General features: G+C 45.7%; 1 protein-coding gene across 4 annotated transcripts in view; it reads right to left on the bottom strand.

The window, feature by feature from the left end:
- The window catches only part of FLT4 (fms related receptor tyrosine kinase 4), a 394,600-nt gene that overhangs the window by 111,933 nt on the left and 259,346 nt on the right, over positions 1-23,321 (bottom strand). For 3 of the 4 annotated variants that reach the window (XM_069654085.1, XM_069654086.1, XM_069654087.1), the window contains exons 10-11: positions 12,094-12,627; positions 4,821-4,983 (exon numbers count right to left, since the gene is read on the bottom strand). In XM_069654085.1, the coding sequence (XP_069510186.1) occupies positions 4,821-4,983; positions 12,094-12,627 (697 nt within the window). The remainder of the gene's footprint in view (positions 1-4,820; positions 4,984-12,093; positions 12,628-23,321) is intronic. The other variant, XM_069654088.1, reaches the window with a different exon arrangement.

Raw genomic sequence — 23,321 nt, 5'->3', positions numbered from 1 at the left:
CCAATAGCCATGCAAGGCTGGGGAAGCAAAACGACCCTGGTCCTGCATGGTCCATTGGATATGCGCGGTTGGGGTATGAACTGTCAAAAGGAAACCGCGTTTCCCCTTGACCGGTCCAGCCAGCTCAGGATCTGCAACTCGGAGCTGAGGGAGTGCTCTTGGGCTGGTGTGTCTCCCATGATAGACAAGGGTTCAGGAGGGTCGACACCCTCTTACCCGTTATTGACGAGCTGATCCTTTTTAAATTATATGCATGAAGCGCTTCATGCATATGATTTAAAGTGACCACTTTTGGCATAGATAGATTGTGGCAGCAGCTTCATACCTGGGATTTGACGTGACCACTACTGGCATAGATAGATTGTGGCAGCAGCTTCATACCTGGGATTTGACGTGACCACTGCTGGCATAGATAGATTGTGGCAGCAGCTTCATACCTGGGATTTGACTTGACCACTACTGGCATAGATAGATTGTGGCAGCAGCTTCATACCTGGGATTTGAAGTGATCACTACTGGCATAGATAGATTGTGGCAGCAGCTTCATACCTGGGATTTGAAGTGACCACTACTGGCATAGATAGATTGTGGCAGCAGCTTCATACATGGGATTTAAAATGACCATTACTAGCATAGATAGGTTGTGGGCCACAACCTATCTTTGCCATTAATGATCACTGTAACAAACAAGCAAAGGCTCTGCCTCGTGTTCAAGAGTGCACCATGCACATTTTGCACACATCACCAGTACTGGGCACCATGAAAATCACAAGAATATATTGTCGAGAATCCAGAATATTGTCCACTTTACATACTTTTCAATTAATTTCAGTTCATGTCTGTCGCCCGACAAGCTCTGGGCCCCCCTACATGCTCTGTCTCTCTGCCCCCTGTCTTCCTTGGCCTCATCTTTGCTAGCCTCCAAACCTCTATCTGCGCCTTCCTATGCTATGAGACCGCACTCACATTGTGGTGGTAGTGTAAGCAGTCGGCTGCAGGGGACAGTGGGGTTTCAATAGAAAAGGGACACTGGCAGTTGAGAGTGGGTTGATGAAACGATGTAAAGTGGGGTGCTACGGTAGGGATCACACAAAGTGAAGAAGAGCAAAGTTTTTTTTTAGAAATGATGTAAATTGTTAATCAACCCAAGAGATGGCAGATGACAAGTTGCAATGCATATTTATGATGAAAATGTTTTACAAGTTGAGATTATCCAGTCTTTATTTTGACATAAAGCCCACAAGAGTGTACAAACTGCTTTGTGTAATGGCTGCACATTTAAGTCTGTATCATCATTGGCACAAATGTGGATTGAACAACCATAAGGGGTTCATAAGGCTTCTGTTATTAGGTCCCTAGCAGTAGATTAACTTTGCTGAAAATGTTGCGGGGGCGGGGTGCATGACATCTAAATTAAAGGGACCCCTGCCAAATGCGGGGGACAAATGGTGTGCCACAATAGTTGGGGGGACAACACCCTTGCCCCCACCCCTAAAATTACGCCCACGGTCCCTAGTGTTTATCCAAGGACTCATAAGGTTTCCACCAGGTGTCAGCCATGTGCAGAAACTCGTTGAGACAGAATTGGCCTATGGATAGCCCTTAAGCTCATTTTAAGACTGCAGCAAGGATCATATTAAGGTGCAATGCGCTTTACGTTACATTGTTGGTATTTATACCGGAACACCACTGCCATTTGCATGGTCTCCAGGCACTCAAGCTTCCCTAAAAAGAGGGAGTGTGCAAGGTTAGTGGGGGGAGAGGGAAAATGCAAAATAGCTTTGCTAATGTGACATCGCGGACCAGAGGTACCCTGAGCTTTGCGTGCAGGTCTGTTTCTAGGTGTCAGAAAATACACCTAACCCACCAAAGGCGAGACCACCATTGGTGTACGTGTTGACTCACTCTATATAGAGTGCCAAGATTAAGAGAGCCCACCAACAGAACTGGGCTACTTTCCAAATAGACCCTACTTTACAAAGGCTTTTCCCTGAGCCACCCACGTTCGCTTATAGAAACAGTCAAGCTCTCTGCAATACGTTGGTGAGAGTGGACATGGCACAACCGACAAGATCAAAGGTGTTAGCGAGAGGCAAACAACCTTGTTGCAACTGGCAACATGGTGGCAATGTTATCAAGGGTAACAGAATAACAAAGCCATACTCGGGGAAAGCGATTGAGCTACGACATTCATGCACCTGCAACTCAAAGAATGTAGTGTATGCCTTGAGAGGCCCATGTGGATACTACTACGTTGGGATGACAATGCGTAAAGCTTAAGTAAGATGGACAGAACATAAGTCTAATATTGGAACGAAATGTCTGAAGTCTCCAGTACCAACGCATTTTTTGGAAGCAAGACATAATGTAGCCCAATTGAAGTGTGTGGTATTGGAACAGGTGTCAGTCAGGAGCAGGGGTGGGGGTGATTTACACAAGAATCTTACAAAGAGAGATTGTCTGGATAGAATTGATGGACTCTCTCACCCCGAGAGGGATGAATTGTGAATGGGACCTAATGTGTTTTGTTTAGATTGTGCGCGGGACACACCCAAGAGCCCTGCATGTAATTGGAGAAACAATGTATTTTGGGTCATGCATCCCCAGACGACAGAATGTGAGCAAGCTTCATACCTGAGAGGAGTGGGGAACAAGTGACTGCGGAGAGGGACCAGGTGGAAAGATTGATCATAGTATGAATGGTCATACGAAAGATAAATGGGAAATGGGTAGAGAGCCAATCTGGTTGATGCAGATTTTGTTTGTTCATTGTACTAGCTGAGCTTAAAAGTCCAATTGTTAGGGTAGAGATTGTTACTTTTCTGGATGTGCTTTAAATGTGGTTAACTTTGCCCATTGCAAAAATGCTGCAGACTTTTAATGACACATGGTAGTCTTATTATTTCTGACCTACATTAAACATTTGACTTGATTCATATGATCTCAGGGGAAATTGGTCCGAAATATCACACAAGCTTAGCCAGAACCCTTCTCCTGTTCGGCAAGGACTCCCAAAACAAGAAGGCAGCTGCTCCAATGCTGCACGGTGTGTGCGTGCTGGGTGTTGCCATGGCTACCAAGACTATTTACATGGAAGCTGAATGGCAGACCGGTTTACCGGTCGGCTGTCTCGCGATCTGTGTAAACGGGAATTAAGTAAGTAGATAGCTTGTTATGACGTTCTTTGAATTGTTAAATAAATCGGGCCCGGCATCGCGGCTTCGGCTGGTGTGCATGGCTATTGCTGCTGCCTCTGCTTGGACTGAGTTAGGGGCAGTGGGCGCACATTTGCCTAATAATGTGCGTGCCGTTGCGTAATTTAAATGGCTCCTACGCAGTTACTTCTGAAAAGCCCAATGTTCTTTATACTTTTTTAAGTAACATTATGCTTCATTATCCATTGTAGGTGAACAGATGAACATGTATGCATAGATTACTAGGATGAAAGACAACTCAAAGCCCTGAAGATGGATATTACATATCCGAAACACGTTGGCTACTCTAATAAATGAATTTGGACTGTGAATAAGGGATCAGAGATTCATGAGAAGGATACGTGATGTGATACTTTCCTTTGGATTTGAAAAGGTTTCTCATCAAATTCATGATGTACTATTAGTTCAACAACTGGAAATCGGTTGTGACAGGACTGATGTAATAAAGGAAAATGTTACTTTATTGAAGCAATTTTGTAAGTTTCTTGATAGATATTTGTGACATGTATAATTCACATTGACTAAATTATATTGGAGTTAAATTGTAAAGGGACATAGCAAAGAGTGCAAATGGGTTAGCTGTTGGCAACGACAGGCTGTGGTGTACAACGGTTTCTAGGTGTTCTCCGTCCAAGGAATAGAGGCCTTTGTGTCCAGAGTGGAGCCTCACCTGGCCCTGGTGTTGAGAGGCATTGTCTGGGACTGTGATATGTAAGCTGATGGAACCGCTGTAGGATTCTGTTGTTTGATGCCTGTAGGAACAGAACTGAAATAGCCATCTGTGAGTGGCTTGGTTGGTATCCATATGCTGTGTTTGAGACCTGAAAATGAGAATGTTAGTGCCCGGAGGTTAGCGGACAACTTATTGGTGTCCATCTGATTTGTTGGAAGCAAACATGATAGGGTGCAAATCAACTGATGAGTCCCGATGAGGCAGATAACAGCAGGGTGAAGAAACTGGGGGTAACAAATAAATCTAGGGCAAGCAATACTTAACAGTGGAGCAACGGTTAATCTATGGAAAGCAGTGGGGCAACAATTCATCCAGGGAACTGGGAGTATAAAACATTGGGGCAACAATTCACCCAAGGCAAACACTTGGTTACAGAGAAGCAACAATTCATCTGGGGCACTCGGAGCAGGAACAGTGGGGTAACAATCTAGGGCAAACTCTTGGTAACAGTTGGGTAACAATCTAGGACAGACACTTGCTAACGGTGGGGTAACAGTTATGTCTAGAGCAACAATGACTGTGGTGTGACACTTATAGTGGGCAACAATCAAACTAGGGCAAAGAGTTGAAAGAGTCTGAAACAATCTGGGGCAACAATATGCTAGACAGCAATGTATAGAGTGAGCACCAATTAGTCCAGGGTGACTGCACGGTTGCTAGCAATTGCTCAGTAGTGACTGCACGGTTGCTAGCAATTGGTCAGTGGTGACTCTGGAACACCAGACAGGGGAGTGCTTAGGGGAAAATTTACTGTATGACAACCAGGAAGCTACTGAGCGAACCATTTGGAGGCTGGACCCAGTGTGTCACTTGGGATCGCTACACACTCAACATACTAACAATGCAAAGTACAGAGATACAAATATACTCACAGTTTCTGGTTCGAGAAGGTTTTACAGGGCGTCCATGGTCTCCACTGCCAATGGATTACATCGGGCGCCGGAATTCCGTACACCGTGCAAGTGAGTGACTGCTTGCTGCCGCGGGGGTAGTTGCTGGGGGATGCAGCCTCGTTCTCATGGATTTGAGGAGGAACTGAAAACAGAGGAGGGCAATGTTAGCAGGGGAGATGTGCTGAGCTTTGATGCCTCGTAGAACATGGGGCAATGCCAGGGGCTGACTCCAAGAAAAGCAGTGTATGTGATGTCGGACCAGGCAAGCGGGAGTAATGGGAACATCCAAGCTACTTGACTCTCAAAGTGTCTACATTTTCAACACGAAGAAAGCGATATGGTAGTTGGCATCTCTATGGTTTATTTACTAATTTTCAATTATTAATGAACAGCTACATTTAGATTGCAAAAGTGTAGATAGCTATCCTTATTAAGAGGAAAGCGGCAGGGCCCATCCAACTACATAACTACTCAATATGCATACTGTGGAACTATACAGTTCAGCCAGGGCAGAAGAAGACTGCGCAGACACGTTACAAGGAAAAGGGACTTTTCCTGGCCCCCCCCAAATCCCCCAATAAAAATATCCTTAATGGCACCTAAAATCCCAGGTTGAGCCTGAGATTAAAAACCTCTATTCAAATATCAGGAGTAGATATTTTGCTCTGCCTGTAGAAGTCCACGGTGCTTGCGTTCTTCTGGCCGAGGCTAGTTTCAAGAGATGAACCAAATCAATAGATTCACAGCAAAGAGCCACAGGTGGCGCATTACCCAGCAGAAGTGTCCTTCTACTCCATACTGCACTTGGGCATATGCCACAGCTGATGCCAGTGTTGCTGCTGAGCAACCCACACCAAGATGAGTGAAGTTTTCATAAAACAACTCTGAGTCCAGGTCTAAAAATCCATCAGTTAAAGATACGTGCTTACCACACACACGCAATGCTTGCATGGCTTGGTTAGGACAAGTCCGTTTGAAGGACGTTTCTAGGACATGGAACATTTTGCGAAATGGGGACCCCAGGCGCACCTCTGCTTCCATGAAGAAGTGAGGTTGAGGTACCTCTAAAGCTAATTTATATTCAGGCAAACATAGGGCTGGTCCTCAAATCCCCGATAAAGAATTTGGAAAGTTAAGCACATGTGAGTAGCTCTCATATAAATCAGACCAAACCATTTGAGATACCTAACTTATCAAATTAAGTGTAAGTACCTATCTCAATGCAGCGAAAAGAGGCACGTCCCATCCAACTACATGAACACTCACACGAGTTGATAACATGGCATATTATTAAAAAAATACACAAATGAAAACTATGCAACTTCTAAGCCCTTGGACAGAGACCCATGTTCTCACCGTAGAAAGGCAACAGAGCTTAGCGAAGTCGAAATGTGTCAGCATTTCAGCATCCATTGAATGTTTGCTCCTTTTAAGGGGCATCACCACCTCCTACATAGCTTCTGCATTGTTTTGTATTGTATGGCTCTGCTGATCTCTCATAAAAGTGGATACATGTCTGCTTATTACAGCATTGAACAATGGAGATGCTGTATTTACCTGGCTTAATAATCACCTGGTGCAGACAAGCCTGTGCCGGGATACAACCGGTCAGAAAGCAGAGTGAGAAGGGTGTTAGCTTTGACATCCATGCAGAGCCTGCCGACGTAGGTTCGAATGCCGGAAGGGCCAAGCTCAGCCTTTCATCCTTCTGAGGTCGATAAATGAGCACCACACACCGTAGGTAACATTAAGCAGCGCTCAGATGCCGGAGGGTTCGTAGCGCTATATAAATGTGAATTATTATTATAACCCCTCAGTGGTATACTCCACTGAAAAACATGGAGCTTTTAAGAAGGTAATGCTGGCACGAACAACGCCAATGTTTCTCATGTTAGAAAGTGAACATTATTTGCCCCAGTAATGATTAGAAGTCTCCAGGGATTCGAGGTGTACATCAATGATAGGGAACAGGTAAAATCCCACATGTATTTTGCAGAGCAGCAAATAGGCAGAGAGAACCCCGTTTTTCTGGCGAGTGCTGTTTCCCTCTCACCCCAGAAACCCTCCCACCCCCCTTCCCGCACTCCACGCCTCCTCTTGGTTCTGGTGACCGATGCCGCATTTGCAGAGCAACAAAGAGACAGAATGGACCCCCTCCCCCTTTCTGGTGACATGGATGCATTCAGGGTGCGTTTCCCAGTTTCACTCTTCCCCCAATCCCCTCTCAGCCCTCCTACCACCCTCCCCTGCTAATTGGGCCTTCCTTGTGGATCATGTGACCGAGACCCACCCACAAAAATGCACAATCTTGAGGGCAGCATTGTCCTTACTGATGGCGAAGGGCAAAGTGTGGCATCTCTTTGCCTGGCGCCCATGCCCTGCTGCTGTTCTCCCCCTGGCCCAGTGAACGGACCTACTGCCAGGTAAAGGAGGGCAATCCAGTGCACCCCGCTTTTCTCCATACTACTACAAAAACACTGCAGTTACAGTCAAATACGTTTTATGATAAAGTTGAATGGTTGTCACAGCTAGATTAAATGAATTAATTCAGTTTGCAGCTAGATAAATTCATTGTGTAGATTCGTTTAATGTTGATCCCATATTTATGAATTGTCTGACTAGATTAATTTTGCAGTTCGAATACTCCTTTTTGCAGCTATAATATTCCATTTTATAGCTTGAATCAATCATTTTTCAGCTATATTAATTCATTGTGCAGCTATAGTCATTTCAGTTTTCACCTAGAAGTATCAATTTTGAAGCTATTTTAAACCATTGTGTGGTGAGATTAATTCATTGTATAGCTAGATTATTTTTATTTTGGAACTAGATTAATTCATTTTGAAGCTGCATTACTTGTTCAAATAGATGCATTTCATTTTGCAGCTAGATTAATGCACTGTGTAGCGAGATTGATTCATTTTGCAACTAGCATTTTTCAAGTACATTACTTTTAGGCACACATTGATTGATTGTTGCTGTCAGATTAAACCATTTGGAATCTAGAGAAATGTAATGTGTCGCTGCATTCATTTTGTAATTTGAATAATGTATTGTGTACATAAATGACTCCATTGGAACCGGATTAATCCATTCTGAGCCCTGGTGATTTCATTTTGTTCCCAAATGAATTCCTTTTGCAGCTAGATTCGTTCACTTTACTTTTCGATTAAGTCTGTGCACAGCTAGCTTGGCCATTGCAGGTATATCTGTTAATTCTGCAGATAATGCATTTCGTGGCTAGACTAATTGGTTTTGCAGCTAGACAGCTGTATTGAAGGTATTGTACAAAAGGACCGAATACCAAAAGTCCGACCCCCAATTTTCTGCATATATCTATGTGGGCGGGTAAAGTGTATACAATATGTATAGGGGTAAGGTGGGGGGCTGTGGGGTCTCCTCCCACATATATATTTTCCAAAATATTTAAAAAAAATTAAAAGGAATCGAACTTTTGGGAGTCGAATACGCAGATCCGTATTGAAGGCTGTGGAGAGATTCTTTTAATATGAAGCCATATTGACCACTGCCAAGCTAGATTGCTTATTTCACAGCTTAATTCTGCATGGCAAGATTGTTTCTAGCGGCTGGATCCATTTGAAGCACAGCTAACTTGACTATTTCACAGGTAGATACTCCGAAGCACACCTAGATTGAGTGTTGCAGCAAGATTACTCCCTCCCTGTACTAGCCTGATGGGTTGTACAGCACTAATGGAACCCTCCAACCACAACACACCCTTCATCACAAAATACCGGATTCCCCAACTATCAACAAGGCCAGCTTTGGCAAGTGACCTACAAGAACCATGTTCCCGTCAGCGCAGAGGATCAGACAAACGCCAGAGGCAGGACCAATACAGCGATACATACATCAAAATGGGACCCAGAGTCACAAAATGAGATACATTGCAACCTGATCTATGCTCAGAATCTAGATCCACTGACATCCTTTCCATCACAGTACCATGCCTGTCAGATGGACAACTGGCGAGATCACACAAAATTGGCCCAATTTCAAACACCTCCAGGGCAACCAAGTACAGACCACCTTCCGACAGCCCCACCATCGCAGAACATATCCCAGTCACATCATCTAGAACCAGTAGCTAAATGTTTAATATCTGGTTTGAGGAAGAACATTAAACTGCTGCCAAAATCGTTAAGCTCCTACATGGCCAGCTTTCACTTCGACCACATGATCAAAAGATCAACCTATTCTGCAGGGCACACTCTCACTGCAGTGTTCTGGAAGGAAGCTCAGGTGACTGCAGTGCCTCCCATCCATGCTATGTGGAGCGACCATCTCATGATGACCTTTGTCTTAAAATACAATTTTATGTATCGTTTTCCTTCAACGGCGTCAAATCCGAACACAATTGCAAAATGATAAAGGCATTCATTGTTTTTAATCCCTCCCACTCCCCTCGCTCCACCCATACGTCCCATTTTTAACAGCTTTGGTCGTGACATCTGAGTTCAGTATGGTATAATAAACAATTGAAAAACACAACAAAATGTAGTCATACATGTGAAAAATATTCAAATCTCTAGGACTCAAAGGCAATGGGTGGTGTCCATATATTGTATGCATTTAATCTATAAAAGGAGTCCATCTCCCTACACAGATTGTCAGATTCTTTTTTTGGGGGACAGTTTCTCCGTTGCATTCACATACTATGTTTCAGAGCACCATGCGGCTATCGTGGGAGGTTCTGGCTTCAACCCTGTGGCTGTTATTGCTAATTTCGCTGCTCTGAGGAACTGAGTGGCCTGGTACCCTTCAACAGACGTTTAGAGATGCTGCCCCTCATCTGATCAAATAACGGCGCTCATCTGAGACCTCTATTCGCCCAATTTCTTCGCTTTTTGAACCAATTTCAACCCAGGCTGTGCACCCCACTAAGTGTCCCAGCCGTCTCTCTATCTAGTTTGAAGGCATCCTGAAAAAGAACTGCAAGAAACCTATCTGCCGCAGTCACCTAACCAAAGGGTGAGTAGCTCTTCATATGGAGCATGTGCGCCATTTTAAGTCTTCTCATGCTTGATTGGGTAAAATCCAGAGATGAAGTTCCGAGCTAAAGCTCTGCACTGAGATCCAATGTTAATCGCATCAGGATTATTGCCAGCCGAGGCTTAATCTACAAAGTAGCACCCAATACCGCACCAGAGGTACTGCTACCTTGGCCTACGGTAGTGGGTACCTGCCCAAAATCCTTGGCATCCTCATGGAAAATAGACCTATCATAGAACCACACATTTTATGCAGAATCCAGTATAGCAAGAACAGCTATCTCAGCGTGCTGGATTACCTCACTAAGAAACAGCAGTATATAGAAAACACAGTTAATTACTCCGATTCAATAGGTGGGAACATATACATCCAGGCCTAAGTGTTCTCCACTGGCTATGGGGAAAACCAAAATCCACTTAAAGCACAAAGCCCTACGGGGAGGTGGAGCTGAATTCATCCAAGGAGCGATCACCCAGTACCACCCAAGAAGAGTACTAAGGTCCAGCAATGATGTACACCGAATAAAGACACAGAGGATAAGTTTTCCCCAGCATGCCGCACAGATTCTAGAGCACGTTGCTTAAGGATAGCCCCACAATCCAGGTACACCTTAGTTTCAGGAAAGCGCTAACGTCCTGGCTTTTCAATGCCTAATTGACTAAGATACCACCAAGCAAGTGGACACCCCTCCCATTTTATGCAAGCCAGCAAATCAGACCCAAGCCCATGTCAACTCACTATCTTAGGTTAGGCCAAACATCCAGAGAACACCATTCCAGTGCCCCTCTTCCACAACGTATTTCACAGCCCAATGAGACTTTTCCCAGGAATACCACATTCCAGTCACACAGTGGCGTGTTCCACACCATCACTGCACAGGTCTACACTTATCATATACCACACAAAGCTGTTCAAGAAAAGGTCTGGGAACCCCTCCAGTGAGAACAAACACGGCCAAATAACCTGTTCTCTGGGAAGGCGCCCACTCGGCAGGGTCTACAAGCACATTTTAGCTCACTGTACCTTTCACAGAGGAGAACTAACCATTTGCATATCAGTCTGGTCCCATCCACTTGGGCAGTCAAGCACCGAAATGCTATGGCTATGGCAATTCTCCTCTGAACAAGAGTACCAACAACAACCCCAGACACGTGTTTCAGCCTAGTCGGGCCTCCTCAGTGAGGTGCAGATGTGCCTCTCTATGCACAGTGAGCAAGGGGTCCACGTCTGGATTACCCTGGCCAATTTAGGGTCAAACCCTAATTTACTGATAATTCAAAAAAAGGCCTGGGAGTTGTGACTGGCCCCCATGCACTGATGCAATAATGGGAAATAAACTATATCTGCTTCCTAATGTCCTGCTGCAGCCTTTTGCTATCTCTACTCACTAAATAATCAACTTTAGTGCTCAAACATGCTACATACACTCCAACCAAGCCACTCACACACAGCTTCACAATACCCCTCACACCAAACAGCAAACAGTAATGAACGAAAAGAACAGATCTAAAATGCAGAATGCACGTTTAGTGTGCATTCGGCAAAGAAGATTAGATCTTTTGCCCATAATACCGAACAGGGGAGTAGGGGTTGCGGGGGTGTCCCCGTTCACCCAGTTCGGTATTATGGTCTGCGCGGATTGCAGGGGTGACCACTGCATACATTAAAGGCAGTGTTGGGGACAATCGGGCGAAATCCCAAAAGATCAAATTACAAAAGATGGCCAAGTAGGCTCCGTGATTTTGTAATTCGATCTTTTGGGATACGTTTTTTTAACGTATATCCACAGCAAACGACTGAGAACTACACCGCTACAACCAAATTACATAACCATAGTCCCAGCAAATGCATCATAGCACCATGGGTACACACGGTCTCCTTCCTGGACACAAACACATCATTGCTCTTTACACAAAACACCCAGAAACTCACTTGCAAGCTGGGCTCAGGGAACATTCAGTCTTCACTCATCAACACAAGCGCAAAGCAATCTTGCATTTTCCCCCCTCCTCTCCAATAACTAAACCCACGCTTTCTCTGCCAGTTTCACCAAAGCACCTGGAAACCATGCAAAACACAGCCATGCGCAGTATACATTTGAATAAAATGACGTACCAATCTGCCAGACCAAAATGCCCTCTAACAGAGCAATCATCCATAAATGAGGATCATGACAACTAAGGTGTGATGTCTATGCGAGGAAGACACCCATGAAGAATACGTTTATGCAAAATCTCACCTGTCACTGGTGCATTTGTAAAAGTCGTGATATCAGAGGAGTCCCAAAGGGAATTCACTGTGATCTCTGAGAAGGCAGCTGGGAAGTAATCCGGCGAAGAAGTAACCAGGGTTGTAGTGGATGAAGGCATCAACCATGGCATCTCTTTGCCGATAGGTGCTCGGCGTTGGATCCGATTCCATGGCCATGACAGTAAGTTTGGATGGTGCGAAGAAGGTGAAGGAGCCAGAGCTTTAAGTGATCCAAAAGGCCAATTAATGACATGAGGGGCTGTTCCAGTGACATCTGTGGGTAAAAGGAATACCCTGGGGAAACTGCTGGTGGGTTCCCTGGTAGCCTGTGGGCTGGAAACGTCTGAGAAGCTGGGACCAGTGGTGCCGGAGGAAGGCCCTGGCGTTCCCGCTTCTTGGGACTTCGGTGCGACCTCGATTTCCACATCTACGCCTGAGCCGGGTTCCTGAGCAGATTGCCAGTGTGGCAGGTCAGTGACAACGCCGTCAATTCCCACCGCTACCCCGGGAGCCAAGGCGGAGGCTGAAACAGAGGTGGAGATAAAGTGCTTAGAAAATATCTCCACGACTGAGAATATTTCAAGAGGACATACTTGGAGTGAGACCGGCCTCTAAGGGGACCTCCTGTTTCCCAATAGATAGTATCTCTGAAAGACTTGTCTGGATGGAGGGTGACCAAAACATTGACTTTTCCCCAGATGTACAGTAATTTCAGAAGGCAACAGTACTGTGGCCCATGTGGTAGGCCCTGGGAGAAGAACAGGTGTACGACTGTAACACCATTGGAGTCTACTCATCATGGCACGCTATCACAGACAATCCTATTATAAATTTGATTTGTGACCGACACCTGGAAGACTCTTCCCAGCCTCCACCAGGCTTTCATAAGACTCAACCTTATGGGAAATCGCATAATTTCTCAACAATTAAGTTTTCATCTGAGTCAGCGTAATAATAGCATTTTTCAAAATTTTGAAGCCAAGGCTAAAAAAAAAACCTGACAAACTATTCCTTGTTGGACGAATCGTGTACCTAGGCATATTCGGCTTCAGGGCAATGGGTGATCAGGAGGGCCATGCTGTGTGATGTCATAGCTATTTTCAGGCACCGTGAAGTTAGGGATGGAATTATGAACGTCACGTGGGGACAGTAAAATGGCTCAGCAGTGTGCTATGGATGGATTCTGTTCCTCTTGGCCATTTCCAATGTGAGCCAAAGTCTTGCATTCTGATGCACTTACCAAGACTGAATGCAGTGCCCATGCACATTTCAGGCTTGAAGCAGCCAACGCACTGTTTGCCTTTTAATCCGGGCTCTTAGTCTGCACCAGCGGGACTTGATTGAGACCTTAAAGTGGCAATTGGGCGCCATTGCTTGGACCTGTGACCCCTCTCCTAGACTGCCATCTAAAACGATGACTCTGCTGTCTGAATACACTTTAGTGCTGCTTATTGTATATGGAAAAGTATTTTTAAGTGATTATTTTATGTGATGCTGGTTAATGATTATGAATTGATACTTAACTTTCTTTTAACAGGTGTGTTAATCTATATGATTTTATTTGAAGTATACTGTAATAGTTTGTAGTAATGTGGTTTTAGAATCTTTTTTCTTACTATGTATGTAATATTATGTAATAAGATTGCGTATAAGGTTTTAATTAACCAATAGCACATTCAATCACAAAAATAAAAAATAAAAAGAATACGCTTTTATTTCCATATATTAGATAGTTTATGTATAATTTGCTTGTTTTCTCCTATGTTGCTACTGAATGGCTGTAAAATGCTTCTTGTCCATATTCCCATCACCTCACTCATGTATTTATTTCTAAAGGACACAGTTCATCCCTTTTCCTATGATGCCAAAGATCATTGGGCTGCAATCCCTAGAAGTCAATGTGGGACACGATTAAATGCCACCATGCATTCTCATGCACGGCAGTGACTGTGAGACAGAACACAGCATTAGATAGGGTAGAAGCGCACACTACTTACCACTGGTAATGTCCTTTCTGATGGACTCTCCTTCTACAGGTTCCGCATCTTAGATGTTCAGCCGCACTGGCAGCTGCCCTTGCAAAACATTCCACAACCGGGAGTGCAGTGCTGCTCCAAGTCAACTTCTGTCTGCACCACTGGCTCCATGGCTCCCAGTGTGGTGCCATCAGTCATACACACGAGGCACGCTGAGCCCCGTTACCCCAGTTCCAGCCTTTTTCCCCCTGTGCTCAGCAGCTGTGGGACAAAGACTGCATGGACGAGCTGCTGGCATATGGGGCAGAATGGGAGGGGTGATGAGGAGTCTCTGGGAGAAGAATGCATCAGAATGAATATTATCAGGGGTACGTCGTGTGTTCTTCTAATGGACTACATCCTCCCACAGATTCCCCTAATAAAGGATCAAAGCAGAACTGTTTTAAGAAAGTGTGCTGCGAGGCCTATGTTGGCACTTGCCAATTATCCAAAAGTGGCATTCCCATCCCTAATGCTGGAGAAGCTGCTACATCCCTAGTGGATTGAGGTCTGTGACCCTCAAGCACCACCTTCCCAACTAAGTCACAGGAGTCTGAGATGCTCAACACAATCCATCTCGATAATGCCTTTGTGTGCACCAATGCAGTCTGCTGTATCCAGATCAGCCTGTCGGGAATATCTTTTTGCTTCCTTGCCATCCTCCACTAGAGCCTGAACGCACTCTGTCATATCGGATTCTGGAAGAAGATTAGTTGCTTCTGAGAACATGGCCCACAATATGTGAGGATACTTGGCCAAAGTAGAAGTAATATTCATCGGCCTAAGGGCGAGGCTGCCCAAAGTAAATATCCTGCATCCCATGGATTCCCACTTTTTACTTTCCCGGTCAGCGGGGGGCAATGTAAGAACAGTCATAGCGACTAAGACCACCACCTTTTCTGAAGCTGGATAGGTAGACCGGCATGCTGGGTCAAAAGGTGCAGGTCTATATTGCCACAATAGCCTCTTGTCCACTGAAGGTTTCTACCATATATTCCTCACAGGATTACCAATAGCTGCTTTGAACCGTAGGAGCATCTCTTTCGGTGGTCCTGGGTCTAAGATGTCCATCAACACATGTTGAACAATAGATCTGGGGTGGGAGCTTACCCCAACGACACCACCTCCTTTGCTATGGTCTTCCAAGAGGCTGAATTGCAGGGAACATCGAGGTATCCAGACCACTAGTCCCTCAGAGTTCCACTACCATTGACAATGTCACCTTTCTCATCAAAGATTAATTCCATGGAGCATTGGAAACTGCCCAGGGAAGCGGGAGTATACCTTGACACACCCTCAATGTTGATCAGCACTGAGGTGGAATTCCCCTGCCAGATCTGTTGCAGATCAGTGTCAGAATTTTGACGACCGGTGTAGCAGCATTGTGGGGCACTGGGAAGACTTATTTTGTATTCAAGCAGGGGCTAAGCTCAAAGGCATGCCTTCACTGTCTCTTGAGGTGCCCCTGCTTTCTGTAGTAGGCACTGTGGGTCTTGGTGTCCCCATCGGCACCGGGGCTGCAAAAGTCCTTTGTCCTTGAATTTTTCCCCCTGCTCAGGGGTGGAAGAACGTAAAATAAAAGAGGTGATGGCCGGAATGTTTGGAATGAACCCTACCCACTGGCATTGCTCTGGGCAACCCTCCAGACCATCGTTTTTGGCGCTCAAGAACGATGGTCTGCAGGGTTGCCCAGAGCAATGCTAGAGGTTAAGATTTATTCTAAACCTTCCAGCCATCGCCCTTTGGTTTTGCCCCAGGGGTGGAAGAGCGCCTTGGGAAGTGTACTTACCTATGTTTTGGGTAGTAAGAAGAAACCCTATGATCCCTCAAAGAGTCGCAACACTTCTTCCTCAACAAAGACGAGGAGGAGTGGCGTGCGTCAGTACAGGACCAAGATCTCCTCTGGTGCTTCTTTTTCATTTTACCATTTTTGGGTTCTTTAGCAAAAGAGTGACTGTCTGAATCCCTCTAGTTAACTGGTTCAATGGATACACCTTCCCGGAGCCCGGAGGGGCCATTGAAGGGATGTTGCGTGGAAATTTAGTAGAAGGGTGCATATCGTCCTTGTGACATCAGTAAAGTTTTATTGGATTTTCACAGATGGCCTTTGGGTTAATGTCCTAACATGAAGCACAGTCCTCATTCTTGTTGTCAGGACCCAGGTATGGAGGCCATCACTGGCCATCACTGGCATCTTAGAACTGCAACCCCTGCAGGGTTTGGACGTCAAAGCCTTCAGGGTAACATGCGCGTTACAGCAGAAAAAGGTTTTCTTTGAGGAGAACATGAGGGGATTTTCCGGATCAGTGTGATGAGCGCACAGAAAAAAGAAACCTAGTTCACGGGGCGCAAGGTGCTCCCTATAAAATTACTGATGCTGTCACATCATCCAGAGGCATGATCAGTGGAGTAACTTTGCTGAAAATGTTGGGAGCGAAATGACATCTAAACAAAGGAGACCCTGCCAAAGGAGTGGGACAAAATGGTGTGCCACAAAAGTTGGGGCGGGTGACAAACCCGCTTGTTCCCCCAAATACATTGTGCCCATGAACCTGTCGTTCATCAATAATGCTGAAGCCTCCAGAGCAGGGCTTAGTTGTCTCTTGCCGGACCGCTGTTGTGTTTGATCCACCTACAAGACCTGCCATGCCCGCACACTTCTATGACCACATCCCCTTCTCCCACCTTCTCTCTATCTCCCCCGTCTTGTCAGTTGCACATTTCTTCCTCTTCCCCCTTTCATTTTCTTCATGCTTCCTTGTTCTACAGACCAACATCTGCATTACCCCTGGTGAGGGCCGTACGACTGTTCCAGTGGTGAAGCGTGCAGCATAAATGCTTATTAACGGAACACCACATACCATAGGCTCTCAGAATCAGCAGTTAGTGGGTAGTTTCGGGAGCTCTAATGGTTGGTTGCTGCAAGGCTGAATGGCTGTGGTGGTACCAGGGAAGTCATCTGGAGCATCATCTCAAGCGGTATAGGAGACTGGGGTGTGCAGTATGACCAACAGGTGGTCAGAGTTCAAAAGGTAAATGTCATGGGTCACACGTAGGCAGAAGGCAGTAAGAACAAGCCAGCCACTAGTGGAGTACAAGGCATGCGAGGTGGCAGGGTATCTCGGGAGGATAGCTCAGGGGCAACGTGCTTGCCTTGGAAGCATGGGGACATGCAGCACCACAGGTTCGATCCCCGGGTCCGCGCTGAGAAACCTCTGGGTATTAATCGCGTTATAAATAACCTATCATATCATATCATATCATGGGTGACAACGTCGCTGGGTCAGCAGGGCATGGTGGGGCCACCAGGGACTAAACTCCAGGGTGATTACTGGTGAAATCAGGTATTCTCAGTGAAAAGGCTCTTCCATCCAATGATCAATTCTCCCTAACTTTCAAAATTAGAAATGGCTGTTGCCCCTTTCAAAGCCAAACCAAGCTGTAGTGTCTTTATAGCATTTAAATCATATGTTTCATGTCTCCAATTATTTAGTGTCCGGTATATATAAGTTGCATTATTACTAGAGCATGAGAGGGGGGGCTGCAACCAGGATGAGCTACCTTCCCCCTCCTAGAGCAACTGGTGCAGCTCCATTAACTGTGATCTCAAGAAACCTCCAGTAAGAGTTCATAAATAACTGGCCTGCTCCAACGAAGGGGCAGTGGGTGCGGGCGCTGCGTGGGAGTTAAAACGAGAGAGAGGGAAGGAACACAGAAGGAAATTAAGCAAGAAGAAAAGAAAACGAAAAGGGATGGGTGGGGAAAGAAAATGAGTGTGGGAAGGGGCAGAGGCGCTACTGTGAGACAAAGAAAAGACAACAGGAAGGCAGATGAAAAGGAGATGGGGCAAAAGGCACGAGGGGAAACAGAAGGGGATAAACTGAGAAAGAACTGAAACCCCGATGGAATGAAGGAGAAGGGAAATGGGTGAATGGATAAATGAAGAAAAGAGGGCTGGATGAAGGGAATGATTAAGGGAGAATGGGCGAATGATGGGTAATGGAGGATATGTGGGTTCATTGAGAAAGAGTGGGTAAAGAACACAGCGGATGGATGGATAAAAAAGGAAAAGGGGGCTGGATGAAGGGATTTATTAAGGGAGAATGGATGAATGCTGGGTAAGGGAGAATGGATGAGTAAAGAAGCCAATGGATGGATGGATGGATGGATATGGACGAATGGGTAGCTGCGCAGTGGCAATGGAAGGGTGGATAATTGGAGAACAGATGCCAGGGCCGACATTTCACCAAAATGTCAGTGGTAGCAGAAGTGACATCATACAACCCTTGACCTCTGATGACATCACAGGAAGTGATGTCATTTGACCCATCCCAAAGTGCCATCAAGGGAAGCGATGGAACACTACCTTTTACCCCTTGACAAAACGGGAAGTGGCATCACATAGCATTGTTTCCTAAGTACATTACGAAGAAAATGGTTACGATATCACTATAATGTGATATACAGTTGACAAAGAGTGTATCACCATATGTATCATTAATATCAGTGTGTATAGGCCCATGATACCAAATTACTGTGAATGCAAGCAATCGTCCCATGCCAAACGATAATGATGTGTTATTTTATAGCACTTAAGCACTTTATACAGAACAAATATACATACAATATCACCCAAATTGTGTTGGTACTCATTTATCGACCTCAGAAGGTTGAAAGGCTGAGTTGAGGTGTTTAAGAATAGACTAAATCGGTGGCTCACCGCCTAAAGTGTGCCTGAAATAAACCTTTAATGAGTCTAGCAATTATTGTATAGAATTTCAGAAAGACAAATTATTTGTTATTCCTTTTCATTCTTATTTAGGGTCACTGCTGAAAGTGTTACACTTGTGGAACCCCCAGTTTTTTTTAAAGGCCTGAACAAGAAAGTCAGCCACTCCAGAAACAAAGAGCCACATGACACTGGCCACAGCCCAGGAGCTTCCATATAAAAAAAAGAAAAAAAAGATTTATTGTCTCCTTTTTTTAGGGGTAGCAAGGGAGACCACAGGGTAGCAAGGGAGACCTCAGTGGTCGCAAACTGCGACCCCTGCTGAATCCCAAATGACGTCCCTGACAGATGCATGGAAACATAGACCAAAGGAACACAGGTGGATGAAGGGATGGTAAAATTGACATTGGGTATATAGAAAGGATGGATGAAGGAAGAGAATACGATGTGTGGATGGATGGATTAGTGGGGAATGAACGGATGATAGGGCTGAGCGAGAATTGGTGGCTTAAGGGATGGGTGAAGAGACCCCACGTTGTTCCTTTCCTTCCTACTCTGTCCCCCGCCGCAGTCACAGTTCCACTACTTTTTTGGTACACTTCTATCACTGCCTGGGGTAGGATGGCATAGACATTGTGGATCACTTCCCCTTTTCGCCTAGTTAGCTCTTCGCTAAGAGGAGCCGAGCAAGAGCGTTTTTCTGTGGCAATTGCACGTGACCCATCAGCTAGAGCGTGTCGAGCATAATGGTGGAGCCCTGTCATCTTGGAGGTGATTGCATTCATGGAAGCTCATGTGCACACAGGAGACCCCAACCTCGAGCCCTCGTCAGCAGGTGAGCATGGGGTTAATTTGCCGTTCAGCACTTCAGCTCGAGCTGTTTATTCCATGGGGGAGCCAGGGAAGAGAGCAAGCTGCCCTGTCTCAAACACAATCACGTGCCCTTTGAATCTGGAGAAATCCAGAACGAAAGGGGGACCAGAACTGACTTACTACCATCGCTCCTCCTTGAGGGTTTGAGACTGAGACCAGTGGGTGGGCAACTGTATAGATGTAAATTAATTAATAAGGAATAGTAGCTTAATCGAGTTAAAAGAATCCCCCAAAGCTTTTCTGGGCTGGTAGCAATTTGGAGGGGGTTCCTGAGAACTCAGCAGAAGGACATTTCCAAGTCCCTTATAAGGCAGGGACCAATGACTTTCAATTCAGCAGATGTTACCAGGTAGGGTAGAACATCTGGGAAAGGGATTGACAGCACTACTATTTGATGATGAGAGGATCTGAAGCCTGACAGACCTTGCCCCCAGTGCCGGCCTTAGTGGTGGCAGCGCCCCGGGGAGGAAAAGAACAACTTGGCGCCCACTCCCCACTGCGCCCCAGGTCAATTCGGCAGGGGGGAAATGGAAGCGCCAAATGTTTCTTTTCTGTAGTGGGAGAAGGCTGCGGGCGCATTTAACAACAATAGGGTGCTTCAGCACCATATTAAGATGATTATCTCCCAACTCCCGTGAAAGCGCAGGGCGTTAATCACTGGAATAGGCTAATGGAAACCACCCCATTCCCACATCGGATGTAATTATCTCAATAGGGTGCCAGCGCCCTATTGTTGTTAAATGCGCCCGCTACCGCATTTAATTTCAAAAGGGCACTTCTCCCACCGCTCCAGCTCGGGATAGCCCTTGAAAGGGTCCCCCGTGCTGGTGCCCTGGGGGGTTATGGCACCCCGGGCGGTCACCCGGCCAGCCCTCCCCTAAAGCCGACCCTGCTTGCCTCTATTGAAGATCTTTGAGGTCTGAAAAGGCTTGTGAGGGGAAAGGTATGGTGTTCGTTATTATAGCCCATTCCCCTTACCCTCTTGGGGTGTTGTATACTTAGAGTGGTTGTAAAGGGTGTGCCGCAAGGAGGTCTCTGGGGTTCAGAAGCTCCTGTAGGAATCCATTTGACAGAATCTGACAGTGGGACTGTGAGAGAGCAGAGCATGGTGCGTGCAATGTGCCAGAGGCGATGTGTCTGTGGGCATAGGGTGTCTGGCTTCAAGAGAGTAGAGTATGCCTAATGGAGTGCAGGACACATTTAATTGTGAGAGTGTGAATTGGCATTTCCAGAGCGACTGTGGATGAGGTTGTGAGGATTTTTCCCTCAGTGTTTTCACAGCACATCAGGGTGGGTACAGTGACTGAGAGTGTGCTGAGAAACTGAGATGTACAGAGCGGTGAAAGGTGTGCAGACTGTGGGGGGCATGCAGACCATAGGTGGGATGATGTGCAAATCACTGACTGAAGATGCTCAGAAACTGGCACAGTCTGTAGACTGTGGTGCTGGGTGTTTAGGTCATGGCACAGGGTCTGCAGGGCAATGTTGAGCATCACTGGGGATGTGCAGAGTGTGAGTATGTTTATGGAATTCATTCATTCATTTTGTCATTTGTGTAGCGCCTTTCACCATAAATATGGTCCCAACGTGCTGGTGGTTGAGCCTCCTTGAAGGGACCAAAGTCCAAACTATGGGAACATTGGGAGGTGCTGTTATGCATATGTGCATTTCGGCCATTAAAGTTATGAGAGGGTGACGAAGGCCCTGTTAGTCACCCATGCATGAATGGCATGTGGATGGGTGGGAGGAGGTATACTAGGAGCTAACCCGGTGGGTGTGTGTAAGAGGATAGTCATGTGAGTAGCTGCAGTTTGAATCTTTGGTCATGAAAGGTAGCTGCATTCTTATGGCAGGGGTGTTGGCAGGGGTGTTGCGCAACAGTGTTTGAGTTATATGTGAGAGCAGAGTGTGTGGGAGTGTGACTGTGCCTTCGGCTAAGTTCCGAAGGTGCGGAGTGCGAAATGAATACATGGGTTAGCTATACATTCAACATTGTCTAAACCTGGGTTCCATCTAGGTACAAAGAGCAGTGCCTAATCTCACATACGAACTAAGTGCAATAAATACCCACCCTCTGCGTGGATATTAGAGTGATACATTGCTCATCCCCTGATCCTTCCAATGCAATAAAATTACCATCTTAAATGTCTAGTTGCAGTGGCAGTGCCCATCCTCATATGCGTTAGCGTTACAAACAGTGCCAAACTCCACTGATGATTCAAATGCAACTGTTTATCCTCCTCTAAATAGAACCAATTGCTTGACCTAAAGGTGCATTTAAGTGTGGTACGTTGCCTACCCTCAGACCAGTTTTAGTGCACAGGGCGTACAATGCGGGTGCAGTACAAATAGCAACAGTTATGCAAAACACCTAGGTTCTAAAGGTTCACAGGGCCTAAAATGTGACGACAGTCAAATTAGTAACAGTTTTGAAGAAAAAAAACACCCAGATGCAAAGGTGCACAGGGCCTAAAATGTGGAGGCAGAGAAGATAGCAACAGTTTTGAAAAAGCACCTAGATTCAAAAAGTGCACAAGGCCTGAAACGCTGAAGCAGTAAAGATAGCAACCATTTTGAAAAACACCTAGATAAGAAAGGGGCACAGGGCCTAAAATGCAGCGACAGTCAAATTAGTAACAGTTTTTAAAGAACACCTAGACAAAGGTGCACAGTGCTTAAAATGTGGGAGCAGAGAAGGTAGCAACAGTTTTCAAAGATCTCCTAGATTCGAAAGGTGCACATGGCCTAAATGCAGAAGCAGTCAAGACAGCAACAGTTTTGAAAAGCACCTAGATTCAGAAAGTCCACAGGGCCTAAAATGCAGATGCAGTCAAATTAGCAGTCGTTTTGAAAAGACACCTAGATTCAAAACGGGCACAAGCCCCAAAACGCAGAAGACGTCAAATAAGCAACATCCCGAAAACACCTAGATTGAAAGGTGCACAGGCCCTTCAATGCTCTGACAATCGAAATATGAAACATTGCTTGAAAATCAAGCAGGGTCAAGAGGTGCACGGGGCCTAAAATGCTGAAGCAGTGAAAATAGCAACCGTTTTGAAAAACAGCTAGATTCACAAAGTGCACAGGGCCTAGTAAAAAGGCTAACTCTACGCGTGGCAAGGTGCAAAGTGCACCACAGTGGCTACCTCCAAGCGCAGCAAGTTGCAAGGTTCGACACATGAATGTGGTACATGCTATGCTGGATGTGGGTAAAGCGTGGAACGTTGAGAGCATTTCTGCAGATTAGTTGGGCTCTTCCTCAGTTGGTAGATGAGCTTTGCGCATTCTATTCCTTGTATATGCAAAGCACAGCATGAACTGGGCTTCACAGAAAATGATCAAATTGACAAAAGACGGCTAGAGGGAAAATGCAGAATCTTAACTCATCCACAGATAAAAGCAATTATAAAAGACAAATCGGTCAGTGCCATTAATCAATCAATGGCCCATCAACGCCGTTGTTGGCACACAGAGCCACAAGCAGCTGTGCAACTTTTAAGATGTAAAACAGCCTCCTTAAACTGAAAACATTTCTCCAACATCACAATAGCTGTGCAACATTCTATCCCACTTCTTCGTGCCCATAAGTGGGAGAATCGT

Source organism: Ambystoma mexicanum, chromosome 3q (assembly GCF_040938575.1).
Source record: "Ambystoma mexicanum isolate Mex_15411 chromosome 3q, UKY_AmexF1_1, whole genome shotgun sequence".
NCBI classification, from domain to species: domain Eukaryota; kingdom Metazoa; phylum Chordata; class Amphibia; order Caudata; family Ambystomatidae; genus Ambystoma; species Ambystoma mexicanum.
The sequence above is the reverse complement of the archived record's forward strand: the minus strand, read 5'-3'. Positions and strand labels throughout refer to the sequence as shown.